The sequence below is a fragment of the Bidens hawaiensis genome, unplaced genomic scaffold (assembly GCF_021521415.1).
Source record: "Bidens hawaiensis isolate Kalapana, Puna unplaced genomic scaffold, B.hawaiensis_p1.1 tig00014036_1, whole genome shotgun sequence".
In the NCBI taxonomy this organism is placed as follows: Eukaryota; Viridiplantae; Streptophyta; class Magnoliopsida; order Asterales; family Asteraceae; genus Bidens; species Bidens hawaiensis.
In genome coordinates this window covers 422,266-440,323 of record NW_027492207.1, presented here as the reverse complement: position 1 = coordinate 440,323, position 18,058 = coordinate 422,266, and the positions used below count along the sequence as shown (strand labels likewise).

Sequence of the window (18,058 nt, the reverse complement as noted above, 5' to 3'; positions counted from 1 at the left end):
TGTTCGAGGGAGAATTGTAGGATGGTTAGGTTGGGTGGTTGATTGCATAGGTATGGTAATGGTTTGGGTTTGGAATGAGGAGAGTTGGGTTAATGGCAAGGACCGGGGTTGGGTTGTGGTTTGGGTCTCAAGTTGGGTAGATGTAGGTATTGGTATGGTAAGTGGCAAGGAAATAAATACGGATGTGAATGTAGATGTCCATATGGATGTGGTTCTAAGAGGTGAGGTAAAGAAGTACGTAACTGGGGAGGTTCTAGGTGGTGAGGGTTGTGGGAAGGTTTCGGTTTGGTCTGGGGAGGATGTGGTTTGGTCAGGTAGGAATGAACTATGGATGGGTGGGTTTTGTTGTGCGGGAGAGAGTTCGGACCTGGTTATGGGTAAATCGTGAATACTAGGTTTGGAGGGTTTGGTTATGGATTTGGATCTCGGGACAGAAACTTGCTTTCCCTTCATCTTGGCGATTTCTCGTTTCATGGTGGTGGGTGAGGCAATGCAAGGACCATGTTGGGTTGTTTTGAGAGGTGGTGTGGTAGTTTCTATCATGTGGCTTGTTCACAGTTTTTATTACCCAGTTTGGAGCCTTCTTGGAGTCTCTAAGATATTTCAATCTCATTAATGGTTGCTCGGGTGACTCTTCTTGTTCTTCTTAACACCTCTTGTCACAGGCTTCCTAACTTCAGCCTCTGTCTCTATTTCCGTCTCCTTAACTTTAAACACCTCAACACTCTGCTCATACTCACTTAAACTTTCACCAATTTATTAGTTTCAGCAAAGAAACCAAACTTTTCCCAGGGCACTCTTCCTTTATACTTATAACCCTTCTTCGAATCCAACATGGACCCAAATACGGACTGTTTCACCATCCCAACATGGTGTGGCTCTAAAGGAAGTATCTCTATACCATCTTCATCATACTCAAATCTTATATGTTGGACTAGGCACCACGGGCATCTTGTCATCCAATAACATTTGTACAAATCTAGGATACAACATCTAAGCCGACTCTGTACTTGCATTGGCGTGCATGCACAGAAAAATGATTCGTGAGTAGTTGAACTACACCTTGTTAATCAAGCAAGCCATAAATCCCACCCAGTCAGTTCTTGAACTGTCAAATCCTCCTCTCCAATCTGATAAGCAGTGGGAATCAATATGAAAAAGATACTTCCAATAGTGTAGAAGATACTTCTTTCCAAACGTCTTCCTCTCACGTTCATATCACAACTTCTCAAAAAAATCTGACAGCTCCTCCTTCTTGTACTTCTTGAAAAAGTGGTCCGAATCATCCTAATCACTAGGGCTCTACTTATATCAGCCTCATCAATGACCACCTTCTTATATGCCACTTTGGTAGTTATAATCAATTTTTCATTCTGATCTTTAGTACCTTTGGAATTTTCCCAAAACTCCTTTATCCAACACGTGTGTATCTCCGGATTAGCAGTAATAGCATGAAGAAGAGCTGATTCTCTTAACCCTTTAATCATGGAGATGAAAGTTTTGTGCTCCTTATCAGTGGGAAGATCCAGAGGAGCAAACATGTTGTGTTGTTGTAATGTAACATCAAAGAAAGACATAAGTACTGAGAAAATATAAAACAAAAATAAAAAAAGTAAACTAAAACAGAAAATGAAAGTAAAAATGAAAAGTTAGTAGTTTGAAAAATTTTCTAAGTGTAGGGGAATCACATTCGCATGGGAGAGGGAATCACATTCGCATATTTCAATCGCATTCGCATGGTATGTGATTACGATTCATATCATTATGCGATTGCGATTTGAAGGTGTCATGCGATTGAGATTATCCATGAGATTGCGATTCATTCACTTATGCGATTGCGATTCAAATGCTTATGCGATGCGATTCAGAAGACCATGCGCATGCGAATAAGATGTTTCATGCGATGCGATTTGAAAGGTTCTAGTTTTGTTAAAAACTCAATTCCTTTCAAAACCAGAATCGCAAACCCACGAAGTCCATTTCTGTATAGTTTTTAATTTTTTATCCATCAACACAAACTCGAACTACCCCAATCGGACATAAGAAGGTCCAGAAAGCCCTAAAATTTAAGAAACCTAACAAATCCGTATGAAAAACCAATTAAATCAGTAACAAGGTCTTTTATGCGGCCGACAAAAAAGATCTATTGCCGATTATAACAACAAGCAACGTATTCAAGTCCATTTGATCCCAAGACGGTTCGGTTTTGAACTGACAGATAAGAACAAGACAATTTGCAGACTCCATTAAACCTTAGGTTTAATTTGCTTTCACATATCACCTCAACTTGACTTAAACTTTTCTAATAAAATCACGATTTGCTTATTGATACACTTTTACACACTTTTGATTTTCTAGAAAGTTTAAAATAAAGCAGAAGGTCAGGGCCTTAACAGTCAAGTCGAATAATACCATATTATCAAGAAGAGAAAGTCCAAGGGCTTGAACAAAAAGAAAGAAAATAAAACAAAAGAAAATATCAGGGTTTTAACAATCAGATCTTGTAAATAAGTTTGAAATTAAAAATCCTAATAACAACTTTCTTTTCTTTTTCTTTTTCCTTTTCTTTTACATATATTTTCTTTTCCTTTTTTGACCGCATTCAACGGAAACACAACATAATAAGACAACTGTGATAACGTAATGGGTGGCTTGGGTATGGCATGTTATTTACATTTCTACCTTCATTGATATGACTTTGAGTGGATACATGCAACAACTTCATAAACGTATAACCGCTAACATAGGCGAATAATTTAGTTTATATCACACTGACACTTATCATTTGTCAAGCCTATCTACATATCAAATAATGATGTTATTGGCTTTTGATATACTATTTTTACTGAAAGAACGTGAACGTGGATCGAAACACCGAGTTTATGATCTACTAGTTAACATAATGTATGGAAACCATTATGAGATAAAGAACACAAGATGAATTCACTTTCTAATATACTTTATATTCACTTCAACAATCAGCACAAAGATATGACAGCGTCAAGTACAGTACACAAAATGAACAACTGCCAATATTGAATGGACATGTCTAGTATTTATAGACATACCTTATCCGGGCATATATGACTTATCCAACGGATATGTCATATATGTCGTATAAGTACATATCCGGTTGGATATAACATATACGTCCAATTTACATGTTTAAGCCTATTTCAAATACAAAAAACAAGATCCTAGCACTAGACAATATGTATTAACAAACTCTCCCTTGGATATTGCTATATCTTGATTTTCTTCACTCTAATATCCAAAAAACTCTTGCTCTGTATGCTTTACGTGCTTTTTCAAATGAAGGTTTTGTAGAACCTCCTTGACGTGTAGGTCTCGAAACACCAACATGCATATAATAAAACCTGTTCCACGAAGCTCTTGTCAACTTGTCTTTACGTTCTGCTACGAGCTCTATCTTCTTCCTTCCTAACAGTAATCCAACCTGTTTCAGACTCTACCAGAATGAACTTTGTTTGCATAACAAACATTTACAACGAACTGGTATTGTTGAGCCTGCTCTTCACCCTTATCAGAATAAACTTGAATTTTGTGAGTTCAAAGGAATTCAATATCTTTTTATGAACAGTTTATCAACCACATAGGATCAAGAACAACAGTCACATCATAGCTCTTGTTTCCTCTGTCCAGGTTGATCACAGCTTCTCCCGTTGATTCATCGTAATACCACCATAAAAAGAATTTATGAAAATTCTGCTCCATCGGATACAACGGTATAACCTTTAGAGAATCAGGTCTTGAATATCTCAATGTCTTGACAAAATCCCTTGTTTCAGGATCTTTCTTGACACGAGAGTGATGCAGCGGTAAAACGAAAACAAAGATCGAACCACGTTGATTCAGTGAATACCCGTGATGAACTTCCAAAACCCCCCAAATCCCACCCAAAGGTCAAGGGAAAATGAAGTGAAAAATCTTTATTATCAATATTCAAGTCTAATCTTTCACATTACACATACTGAATATAAATAGATGTTTGAGAACGGATTGGGCAAAAAAATGCCATGGGCCAAACACAAACCCAAAAATAAAAACATAAAAACTGCTGAAAAAATATAAAAAGGCCTAAAACTTTATTTAGAAGGCATTTTTGGGCTTTGGGCAGGGGCCAACACGCTGTAGGCTGTTTGCCACAATGTGCTCCTCGTCTCAATCTTTGATTTGACTGGTAATGGGACTGAAACGGAGCTTCGTGGGCCAAGTTATGCCCATTTTCGTGCATCCCATTTTGCAGCGCAATCTTGGTCCTCCATAAACATAATGGCCCGGTCTTCTATACTTGGGCCCACATCAGAGAGACATGCAACTTAGGTTTATGTGGAGTCCAACTCTTGAATCCACACTTGGATTGACGAACGATAAAGTCCCATATTTCAGTAATATAATCTTTCTCCAGAGCATATAACAACTTCTTCTGACATATGTCATAAACGTCATGCCATGGTAAAGACTTCAACTCCATCAGACTTTCAAAGTATTGCATTCCAAACTCCCTCTTTACCGTAATCTTCCAGATCTTCTTAATATAAGAAATACTAATGTACTTTCCCAAAGCAATATCTTTCTTTGTCTTCTTGTAATACTTAACTAGTCTGAGACATTGTTTCTCAGGTTTAACATGATGATATTTGAACTAGTCATAGTTTCTCTTACTTGTACTCTCATCTTCAACCGGCTTCCCAAACTCATTAAATTCCTGACTTATCATCTCAATCTCCTCATCAAAATCTTCACTAAATTCACCGAATTCCCGATTATCTGGTGTAACATATCTTACAGGTTCTTTTTCCAACACCTCTTCCAAAACATAATCTTCAGAAGGCATGAACTTCTGTTTATCATCACCAACTCCACCCATTTCACGTTCAAAATCAATAATTATATTCATCTTCCGTGACATCCAACATCTTTGCCAGATTAGCTCTAGTCAAGAGAATCTCACCTTCTTCAGCAACATAAATTGCACTTTTCATCTGAAACAACGTTATTGCAATCAGATCAACATCATACACCTAAGTATCTTCAACAAACTTTTCACTGGTACTATCATGTTGTGTATGATCATGTTGTGTACTATCATGTTGTGTATGATCATCAGACTTTTGACATTCTTGAACATCAACACCCTGAGTCTTGCTGCTTTTGGAACTTACCAATAAACCAGTTCCACCACAAGTGTCATCATCATCATCATCATCATCATCATCATCACCAACAAATAAATCAAGTTTACCTTCATCTTCCTCATCGTCTCCTTCAACAATCGGTTCAAATGGTACCAACTCGAGAGGTTCAACAATCAAAGTTTCATCAACCTTTGGTTCATAAACAATCATATCCAACACTGGTTCTTCTATAATAGGTTGTTGTGTAGCACCCATCATAAGATGATCCAACATTCTGCTCAGTTCCAATATCTTCAGACACAATGATTGGTTCTTCATCCACATTACCTTTATTCTTTAGATATGCCTTTTCTTTATCATACATCATTCTGAACTCACATTCCTCCAAACCGACATCTCATACATATACTCTTTCAAACACAGTATCATATGCCTTCTCTACTTCTCATAACAATCGTATACCCTGCTTTTCTTCAATAATAACAAAATATTTCATGTGTTGGTTCAGTAAATCAGCTTGCAAAGTACGTTTTCTTTCACTCTCAATCAATCTTGCTTTTATTTCAACATTCTCCTGCCTCAATCTTCCATTTTGCTCAGATAAACTATCAATACGCACATCTTGCTATTCCACACGACCCTTTAACACATTGAATTCTTGTCTGGAAGGTCCATCCAAGAATATATTGGCATCATCGAATTCAGGAAAACTTCCAAATGATTGCCCTTGAGAAGTAAATTTAGGAGTAACTTTTGGCGTAGACTTCTTTGGTGTTCTTTTCTTCGGTGATTATTGCTTTAACTTTAGGTGTCTTCAATATGTTGTCATTTTGACTTAGATCCACAGCTGGTTCCATATCAATATACATTTCTAGAACAAACTTCCCCTCCACCACTGTATCACTAGTCTCCCCCTCAGGGTTTGATTCTTCACCAGTCAGCTTCAAAGTTGGTTTTGCCATGTGCTTCTTTCCCCTTCTCTTTTTCTTTTCTCTCACAAATTCATGTACAAATGCTTTATCTGTCTCCTCCTCTGTTTTCCTTTTCTTTTGTTGCTTTCTTAAATCAGCCATAGCTCAAGGATCAACAAACACAGTTTTCTTCAACTCTGTATCCGACTCAGTTTCCTCATCATCTTTACCTGATGTAGCAGAGTACACAGGTTGTTCAACAACTGGAGTCTGCTGTGTAACCTCTTCAACTTTCACAGCTTTCTTTATTTTTTCTTTTTCCCTTTTGTGAGTCAGCTACAAAATCGTCTTCATTTTTAAAAAACCATCTGCTGCCACCAACGAATTTAAAATCTATCCATGACTTTGTTTTCATTCTCATGATCTAATTCATTGTTATCGTGTCTCTAGATGGCAATGTTGCCATCTGGTGCCACATAATCAACACTCTTCAGATGCCCAATCAATCCACGAAACTTGGAAATCTCATCTTCTTCTTTATTTTTGTATGACGCCAGTTTCGCACAATTTTTCCCATTCTTGTGTGATAATGAATTGTTTCACCAATCTTTACAACTCCCGGATAATGATCCTCCATGATCAATTGTATAAAGCGTGAATACATCAACCACTTATTCTTTCCAAAATAGTGCTTCATGTTCTTAAATATCATCTTTGAAAAATTATACTTCAGATTCAAGCACACCGTTGCGATAATACAAATTTGATATATGATTTCCTCATAACCTCCCTTCCCATGCCCCAAGAATTGAACTACCACACGCACCAAAAATTTGTATAGTCTTGAGAAACCCGTCTTCAAATAAGGTCCTCTATTTATATTTTGAAACCCCATTCTTATCAAGCATCACTTAACTAAACGTTCGTCCAACGTATCTGGATCAGTGTCAACATCCCCAAATTCCAAAATCTTTCTGATGATACTTTATGACACAACTTCTTTTCCTTGCACCTTGGATTTGAGTTCTGATCCACAATCTGTAGCATTCTTCCAGAACTCAACTACAACATTCCGATAAGGCTCACAATGAACAGTAATAGCCTTATATATCCTTGATCATAATAAAAATGGAATGATTGTCTTGAAGTGATGAACTTTCTTATCCTCCAAGTCCAAATATGCACAGATATTATGCACAGGATCGGTATCTTTCCCTTTTCGAGCCATCTGCAATATCAAATCTACAAACATAGTTAGTTTCTAAATGATCAAACATTTAAAACCACAGATAATTTTTTAACAAAGTGTAAATCTAGGGATAAGTAGTTTTAAGACGTATAAGTCATTTGTACGAATAAGTTCTTAAACAGATATGATAGTGTAAACTTATATGCATTATGCCATCGATAAGTATTTAAAACGTATAAGTAGTTTGAGCGTATAAGGCATTCTTCGTATATCTTTACCTAACCCGTATAAGTGCTTACCCAACGTATATGACTCATTCAGCGGATAAGATCATGCGTATAACATATAAAACGTATAAGTCAAATATGACTTATCTGTCGTATATGTAAATAACATATATCCATATATGTCAAGTCTTGACTTATACGACGTATATGTTATTGCACTTATACCCGTATAAGTCCAAAATGACTTATCCGGCCTATAAGTCCTATACACATATTGAAACGTCAATTATCAATTTTACTGAATTGAGACATCAATCTATCAATACAATGATTCAAATAAGTTTCGTTCTCTCCTAAAAGTCTATCTGTTTGAACAATTAAAGCATTTATCTTTGTTTCTCCAAGAATCCAGATCTGGCTCAGATATAGAATTAAGAGTAAACTGCGGTTTTCGTCCCTGTGGTTTGTTCATATATGCGGTTTTAGTCCAATAGTTTCAAATTTTCAGTTTTCATCCCTGATGTTTCATTTCACTTACAATTAAACCCGAATTCATTAACCCCGTTAAGTCTGGTCGTTAAACTCATCAGCGTGCCCCTCACATGAGGGAAAATTTTGTCCTTTTTATCAGATATAGAATTAAAAGTAAACTGCGGTTTTCGTCCCTGTGGTTTGTTCAAATATGCGGTTTTAGTCCAATAGTTTCAAATTTCAATTTTCGTCCCTGAGGTTTCATTTCACTTGAAATTAAACCCGAATTTATTAACCCTGTTAAGTGTGGTCGTTAAACTCATCAGCGTGCCCCTCACGTGATGGAAAATTTTGTCCTTTTTCTCCCCAAATAAACCCAGTCCTAATTTGCAAGCCTCCACACGTGAGGGGTTGAGGTGTATTTGGGAAAAAAAAAAAGACAAAACTGCCACTCACGTGAGGGGCACACTGATGGGTTTAACGACCAGACTTAACGGGGTTAATGATTCGGATTTGATTGCAAGTGAAATGAAACCACATGGACGAAAATCACAAATTTGAAACTATTGGACTAAAACCGCAGATTTGGACAAACCACAGGGACAAAAACTGCAGTTCACTCTAGAATTAATTAGATCTCAAAATCACAATTCAGATCAAAACTTTGTAACAATCTGTCCTCGATTAAGATCAGACGATTATGAGTCCATCATCAATTGCATCAAGATAGATCTGAATCTGATTTCATTGTTAACACTCTTTAATACACATCAAGAAAGGTCAAAAAATAATACCTTTTACGATTATAATAGTGTGTGAATCACTAGGATAATCAACGGACATGCTTGCACATATATGAATCAAAGAACACTAGAGAGTATAATGCATAGATATGAGAAAAACAGACGGATATATAACGTATAAGTAGTTGGTATATATATACTAATCATTTATCCGACGTATATGTCACAATAAGACATATACGCTGTATATGTATTAAACTTATACGCCGTACATGTAATAAACACATTTACGCCGTATATGTTTAATACATATCAGCCGAATATGAAATTGAAACATATTAAAACATAAAAATTCACACTTTCAAGGTTGATCAAGTCCAATTAATAACCTTGATTGAACAATTATGACTTAAATCTTATTTTTAAAAAAATCTTGAATAAATCAAGTTCAAATTATTGACCTTGATTAACCAATTAACATTTTAGCCCTTTGAAAATGTATCCGAAACATAAACTCAGTTTGAAATTCTCAACAATTCATTCATCTAGAATCGATTTTAATTCAGAAATGTAAAATATTTTTGTTTTAAAGAAAGGCAATAACCACATTTACGTAAATTCAAACTATTTACAAACATATTTTTGTGAGTTTAAGCAGGGAATCATATTGACCAAATCGCCCATTAATCACAGTTTTATATTTCATCATTATTATTATTGGTGTTAAATCAGTTATTGGTATTGTTGTCCACCTAAACTTTAACAACAATTTTTTCAAAAAATTCAGTGATATGATTAAGTGTCAATTAAGCACACAATATCAGGAAATCAGCCTCTAATCTTAATTCAGGCTTATTTTGATTTTTACCATACCACCCCAACATGACTTAAACTTTAGAACCACCAGATCAAAACATTTCAAAGTTTTAACAACCTTCACAACAAGATATACCCCAGTTATCAAGCAATACCCAAATTTCCTTTACCATGAATGAGTATGCATGAATTCATCTGTATGGCTTGCAGAAATTGTATCTCATGGGTCTGTTTCTTACTGGCATTAAGACACACGCAAGGGAGGAACAATGTATGTCTAACAACGTGGTTGATCAAGTCAGTAATGAATTTGTACAAAGTACAGCAGTGATCAAGTTTAATGACTTGGGTTCGCTTTTACAACATTTTAATATTCACATTTGTGAATACCCAAATGATAAACCACAAAAAGACTCTATGGTTTCTAGAAACTTGAAGCATCCCATCAATACAGGATTTAAGGCCATAAAACCATATACCATTGATGATCGAGTCATTATTTTAAGCATTTAAAAGATTCTAATTTAGGTGATCATGCTAACATATAAGACTTGAGTATGACATGCTATTACCTTTCTGCCTTCATTACCAAGATTTTTGTTAGAGAACTAACCCCCCTGTCAACTTGGCTCGTTCAAGTTTATATCACTTACTTTTCCGTATTTGTTTGTTTTAAAGTCTACCAATGCACTAATACATTTAAGCACACAGTCTTTTAAGTCTATTTCTTACTGGATTTGGGACTAGATGATCAATGTACTATCATCTTCCTTTTCTGCTTCCGAAAGTCTTTTCGAGGAGCAAATTTTTCATGTTTTTGACTTTTTATCATTTTTCAATGTTTTTGGCTTTTTCAAATATTTGTATGTTTTTGGATTTTCTAGAAATACCCCCCCCCCCCAATATCAAAAACAATTTGAAAACCCTATTTACAAAAGCAAACTTGACTAAGATGAATATTACTTAAGATCGGAATCCATAACCTCGTGATCATTCACCTTCCCACCTCCAAGTTTCTTAATACCGTTAAGCTTTAGTAGATACAAAAATTTGTTTTGTATCAAAAGCTTTAGTAAAAAGATCTGCTTTGTGCTCGTTGGTGTAAATTTTATCTACAGTTATCAACTTTTTTTCATAGCAATCACGAATGAAGTGATACCATATTTTAGTATGTTTAGTTTTAGAATGATATACCGGGTTTTTCGTTATGGAAATATCTGTAGAATTATCTACAAAAATAGGAGTGGTCAGAAAATGCAAACCGTAGTCTCGCATCTGCTATTAAATTTAAAGAACCTGAGAATAGCAATTGGAGGCAACTACATACTCAGCTTCACAAGTCGATAGAGAGACGGTTGTTTGCTTCTTACATTGCCACGTGACCAACCTACTGCAAATTGACATCCAACAATTATAGACTTTGCGTTTAGCTTACAACTTTCCTTAATCAGAATCTGAATATACTCTCAGCACAAAATCATCTTTCGGATACCATAGACCGATTCCAGGGCATCCTTTAAGATACCGCAATATCCTATTGACTGTCATGAGTTGTGAGACTTTTGGATTGGATTGATATCAGGCACACAAGCACGTTGGGTACATTATATCTGGCTGAGAAGCGGTTAAATACATTAGAGAGCCAATCATAAAACGGTAAAGTGTTTGATCAACCTTCTCCCCAGTGGGATCAGGACCAATTCCATGATTCAATGGTAAAGGTGTGCTAATTTCCGTTAAATCAGCCATATTGAATTTCACTAGGATGTTATTGACGTATTTCGATTGGTGAATAAAGATACCACCGAGTAACTATTCCACCTGAAGACCTAAGAAAAACTTCATCTCCCCCATTGCGCTTATCTCGAATTTTGACTTCATAACCTCCTCAAACTCTTTGCACAAATTGTCGTTGGTTGACCCAAAAATGATGTCATCCATATAAACATGAACTATCAATAATGCCAATCCACCATTTTGGTAAATAGTGTACAATATCCAACAGATGTTGAAATAACGTTTCGTACCAAGCTCTCGAGGCTTGATGCAAACCATACAAAGCTTTATCGAGTAAGTACACCTTGTCTTTGTGGACTGGATCGACAAACCCCGGTGGTTGTCCCACATAGTATTCTTCACCAAGTTTCCCGTTAAGGAAAACAGATTTGACATCTAGTTGATATACTTTAAAAACTTTCCATGACGCAAATGCCAGAAAAATTCGAATCGCTTCAAGTCTTGCTACTGGCGCATATACTTAATTGTAATCGATTTCTTCTCGTTTATTGAATCCTAGAACAACTAACCGAGCTTTGTTCTGAACAATAATTCCATTCTCATCACTCTTGCACTAAAACACCCATTTTGTGTTAATACGTTTCTTGTCTTCGGGTAAGTCTACAAGCTTCCACATTCCTAACTTCTCAAATTGTTGAATTTCTTCTTGTATAGTATTAAACCAATTCTCCTCATTTTACGCTTCTTTATTTGTCTTCGTTTCCATTTGAGAAATAAAACATTTGAAAGAGAACCGATTTTGTAACGGAGACACTTGAGTAAAGAAACATTGAAGAATTTGGTCAATTTGACTTCTTGTACGAACCTCGGTGTGTATATCTTCGATTATGTTTTTTAAGGATGATAGGACAAGGTTCGAGGAATGATTTCGGTTGATACACTCACATCGTCTTGCAAAGTAGTAACATTCTCTTATCCATTTACTTTATTAGAACTCGGAGTAGCCACCGATTCAATCACATCGTCATGAGATTCTCCATCATCATGAAATGAAGGAGTAGATGGAACAACAACAGGATCAGGATTATCATGAATTACCTCATTGAAAATCGGGGAATTTTCAGGTGATGCAAATTGTTGAGAACAATCATCATTCAAATATTGTTGAAACAACAATGAAGCAGCTTCATCTGATAAATCATCTTCATGTAAATTGAAACTCTTCCAAAGGGTATCATAATCAAATAACCAAGCGTCTCCCGATTTTTGAGTAGGTACATTGTATCTCAGACAATCTACATATTGTACTTGCACAATTCGGTTGATGTTTGGAAGAAATACTCTTCGTAAAGGACTTGCATAACCCACAAAGAATCCTACAACCAATTTTGCTCCAAACTTTCCATGAGGATCCATAAACGTACATTGTGACCCAAAAGGTTCGAGCCATTTCAGATTAGACTTTCTTTGGTTTAAGAGTTCAAAGCATGTTTACCCATATCTTTTAACAGTGAGAACACAGTTCAGTGTATAACATGCATGCGCCACAACCTCAGTCCAAAAATTAACAAGCAATTTAGAGTTGGCTAACATGGCTCTTGCAGTCTCGATAAGAGTTCTATTCTTCCTTTCAACGACCCCATTTTGTTGTGGAGTGAAAGGTGCGCTAAATTTGTGAAGAATACCATGTTCATTGCAATACTCCAACATCTTGTTATTCTTGAATTCAGATCCATTGTCACTTCAGATTCTTCGAATTGGCAACTTGTACAAATTCTCCATTTTTCTAAACAAAATCATCAGATTTTCAAATGTTTCATCTTTGAATTCTAGGAACATCACCCACGAGAATCTTGAATAATCATCGGTGACCACTACGCAATAAGGTTTGCCAGTGATAATTTTGACATTCACGGGTCCAAATAAATCCATATAGACTCCCTCGAAAGGTAAATTGATTGAATTTAACGCTTTCGACAAATGCGTCTTCTTTTTCTGTTTACCCATTTTGCAACTAAAGCAATCATCACTTAAATGAAATCCTTTCACATTCACCCCATCAACGAGTTGATTATGAACCAAGTAGTTCATCTTTCTCACATGAATGTGACCCAGTCTGTTGTGCCATAATATCGATTCCTTTTTTGATGCTTTGGAGACAAAACATTAAACAATCTTGGTTACTGTGCTAGCAACACTCATGTTGAGAACATATAAATCATTCTCTCGAGGTGCTTTCATCAAAGCCCATTTTTCCGGTATCGTATGCCCCGGTTTCAAAATGATACATTCTTTTTCAGTGAAGTGTGTGGAGAATCACTTTTCATAAATTTGTGAAATGCTCAATAAGTTTTTCTCCAATTTTGTGATGTAATTGACTTTATTAAACATTACCGTGCCATTCTACAGTATTCCTTCACCCACAATTTGACCTCCTTGGTTACCAGAAAATCCGACATAGCCTCCTCTAATTGATTTGACATCGTTCAATAGATGAAGAGTACCGGTCATGTGTCTGTTAGCTCCACTATCCATTATCCAATATGAATCGTCAGATCTTGGAAGCCCCTGATTTGCCATAAGCGCGTGTTGATCAATCTTTTCAACTTCTTCCAATTTTTCCTCTCTAGAATCCTTTTCTTAAGATTGAACTTGCTCTTGATCTAGATGTTCATCTTCTTCCCCAAAATCAATCTCCCCATGTGGTACTTCTTCTCCATTGACCTAGCCTGCAAAACTTTCTATTATATCAGGTGGAAAAATAGATTGAAAATAATCAAAGGGAATATTATGAATCCTGTCATATGTGCACGATTCACCATCCTCAATTCTTCTTTGATTTTGGCAACTACTTTTTCAGATTGGTTTTCCTTAGAAAGCCCAGCTACCTCCTTAGCTACTTCCTCAACTACTTCTTCAACTTGTACCTCCTTGAATACCTCTTCACCCTCTTGAACACTTTCAGCAACATCTTTGAATACCTCAGCAACATTCGCTTATTGAACATAATTGTTCTAGTTGAATCTCTTTTCCACTTGAGCAACATAGTATGCTTTTTGAAGTTGATGCTTCAGCTTCCATTGGTTTCTTTCCAACATCAGAAGACTGGTTAGGAAAAATTTATGGTAAATAGCTTGTCGGTTGTAATCTTTTCCAAAAGGATTTGCACTACTATCACCAACTTCCTTGTTTGTACACTCCATTTTGAAATGCCCATTTCCTTTGTAACGAAAGCATCTCACTATGGATTTTTCAAAACCCAACTTTGAAGATGTACCATCAAGACAATTCTTCCCAGTGATTTCTTTGAACCTTTAAGCTCTTCAGATAACACTTGCCATGCACCATTTAATGTCTAGCATCTCCATTTCCTCAGGATCTATTTGATCATAATCGTCTTTCATTATGTTATAATTACAAATTCATTCGACAACCAAACCTTCATATGACTCCAAGACAGATCCAAGAAATGCCATATGCTTTTTGACATTATCAGCAGTTAAACCATTTGAATTCTTCAGATTTACAGGAATGCTACAATGTAACACCTAAGGATTTTGGTTCTTTGGCAGAGTGTTTTGTTCAGTAGGCAAAGTTCCATAATAGCTACTAGAATATTGTGGTGTAACTTGAGATCTACCTAATGAATTTCCCATAAATGCAGTTCCTTCAGTGTAGAAAGCAGTTTGAATCTTTGGACTTGAAGTAGGATTGTTATAGTAAAGCCCAATATCTTGCATAACAGCCGAACTCTTCATATTCTATGTCTTCCTCAACTCTAATTCTTGGGCCTTCAGCTTCTCAATAAACCTAGCAAGAGTGAGATGTACATAAGCAACGAGATTTGATTTTTGAACCATGATAAATGTCTCCCATTCTTCAGGAAATGCATCAGCTAGTTTATTATTATACTCATAATCAGGTTTATCAATACCCATCCTTTTCATCTCATTAACAAGATGACAATATCTTTCGATCAGCTGGGCGAATGTTTCACCTTTGACCAAAGTAAAAATATCGAATTCCTTATTCAACACTGCCATCTTTGACTTCCTCATATTAGGATTTCCTCTACCCTTGTTAAGCAGTGCTCTCCAAATAGAATAACATGACCCATTATGTTGAAGCATCTGAAATATTTCTGCCTTAATAGATTGTTGAAAGAGGTTCAACATCTTTTTCTCTCTAATAAACAAAGATTTATCAGCCTCATCAACTTCTGAAAATAGATAATTGGTTCCATTTTCATTCTTGGGAATGACATATTCCTCTTTAGCATCCAACCAAGTATCATAGCTTCCATCTTGTATATGAGTGTCAAATTTATCCGCCCATTTCGGATAATCTTCAACTATGAGAAGTTTTGGTGGCTTGTTAGCAGTTCCCATTTCATTATCAAGATTCAAATTTAGAAGAAGAGTTGACGGTTTTAACACAAACGTGTTCAAGTTATCCATTTTGTTTAAAATACTCAAACTGTCCATATATGTCCACAATCCACGTATATGTCAAGTCAAACGTATATCTTCAATCAATGGATAACCTCTTAGTCAATGGATATCTTATATCTTCAGTCAACGGATAACCTCTTAGTCAACGGATATCTTTTGACTCAACGGATAACAACTTATACGGTGGATATGACTTATCCGTACATATATGTCTTATACGCTAAGAATGAACTTATCCGCTACAGTAACTGTGAAACATGATTTTGTAATTTTGATGATGCAAATGATCCTCTTTTGAGCTGAAATTTGGTAAGATTGATCACGAACCGTAGACGTCCATAACATGTAATAATTTGATGTTTTTGACGGTGAGAACTTGTTGAATTGTGAAATCAAGTTGATGTGAAGGACATTGATGATCAAATCTTATGAACTTTTAAGTAGATACGAGCCAAAGCTCTGATACCACATGAAAGAACGTGAACAAATACAGATCGAAACATCGATTTTACACTATAATATTTAACATAATGTGCGAAAATCATTATGAGATAAACAACACAAGATGTATTCACTTTGTAACATACTTTATATTCACTTCTACAATCAGTACACAAAATGAACAACTGGCAATATTGAACGGATATGGCTAGTATTTATCGACGTACCTTATCCAGGCGTATACGACTTTCCGGCTGATATGCCATATTCTCCGTATAAGTACATATATGCTTGTATATAATATATATGTCCAATTTACATGTTTAAGCCTATTTCAAAAACAAAATACAGGATTTAGACAATATGTATTAACATTTATGTTCTAAGAAACCCTAGGACAATATCTTATCATTTTTAAACGTCGGATCGATTTCTTAAAATTTTAAAATTTCAACTCCCTCTTTACGGGAGAACTTTCTATTTAAGGCATTTTCCGATTTTCTTAAAGAAAGATAAAATCTTTTTCGTGAGATAAAAGCTCTTTTTTTTCTAAAAATATAAATATAAATTTTTTATTAAGTTAAGATAACCCATTTGCTCCCTCTAAATTTGTGATATATCTGAAAAATATTTACAAATTTACATACAAAAAGATAGATAGATTTAATCAAAACAGACCATGCCAAGCGATTCTACAAGATAAGGAAATCGAACACGATCAAAGGCTTTAGTGAAAAGGTATGCAAAGTTGTAATTAGTGTGCACCTGTTCAATATTGACAAGTTTACGGTCATAATACTCACGAATGAAATGCATTCAGATGTCAATATGTTTGTCTTTGAGTGTCGTACTGGGTTTTTGACAATACAAACTGCTGCATCGTTATCACACTTGATTAGGGTGGTAAAAAAATTTAATCCGTAACACAGAAGTTGATGCTGGATCCAGATCACTAGAGAGTAACAACTAGAGGCAGAAATGTATTCTGCTTTAGCCGTGGAGGTGGATACGATGACCTGTTTCTTGCAATGCGTAGAGATTAACCAATCACCCAGGAATTGACATCCTCCTGAAGTTGACTTTCTGTCTAAGTTGCATCCCCATAATCATTGTCGGTGTAGGCATGAAGCACCAAAGGAGAATTTGTTGGATACCAAGACCCAAATGAGGTCTTTCCTTCAAATCCGAAAGATACGTTTAACAGCTGTTAAGATTGACATTTTAGGATCTGATTGATATATGGCACACATACACACATGGAACATGATGTTTGGCCTGCTTGTAGTGAGATACATCAGGGAGCCAATAATGAACCAGTAAAGCTATTTATTGATTGACTTTCCAGATATATCTGGAGATAGAGCTAATATTGGTCTTGTAGCAATCAGAGTGATGTAAGGAGTAGCATCCTTGAACCCTAACTTCTGAACAATGTCATGGACGATTTCTCTTGATGAATCAAAATCCCATCCGTCTTGTGTTCAACTTGTAGGCCCAGAATGTCATCTCCCCAATGAACTCATTTCAATCCGTCTCTGCATTACCTCTTAAAACTCTCTAAACATATTATCATTCATTTACCCACATAAAATGTCGTAAACAAATACTAGGACCAGGATCGGATCGTTGCCAACCTTCTTAACAAAGAGTGTTTGATCAATAACACCTCCTCTATAGCCATTCTCTAATAAATGTTCTACTAAAGTTGCTTACCAAGCACGAATGTGCTTGATGATATCTATAAAGAGCTTATTCAAGATTGTAAACGTAGTTTGGACAATAAGGATCCTCAAAACCTACGGTTGCTTAACTTAAATCTTTTCTGTCACCTTTCCATACAAAAGGGCAGTCTTGACATCCATCTGATAAACTTTGAAGTTTGTATGATGCATATGCTAAGAAGATACGAATAA

At 35.8% G+C, this 18,058-nt stretch overlaps 1 protein-coding gene across 1 annotated transcript; it reads right to left on the bottom strand.

Annotated features, from left to right (window-relative positions):
- Positions 1-15,014: 15,014 nt before the first annotated feature.
- LOC143545781 (uncharacterized) lies at positions 15,015-15,710 on the bottom strand. Its single transcript, XM_077037601.1, has one exon. The coding sequence runs from the start codon at positions 15,708-15,710 to the stop codon at positions 15,015-15,017; it is 696 nt and encodes a 231-aa protein (XP_076893716.1).
- Positions 15,711-18,058: the final 2,348 nt, after the last annotated feature.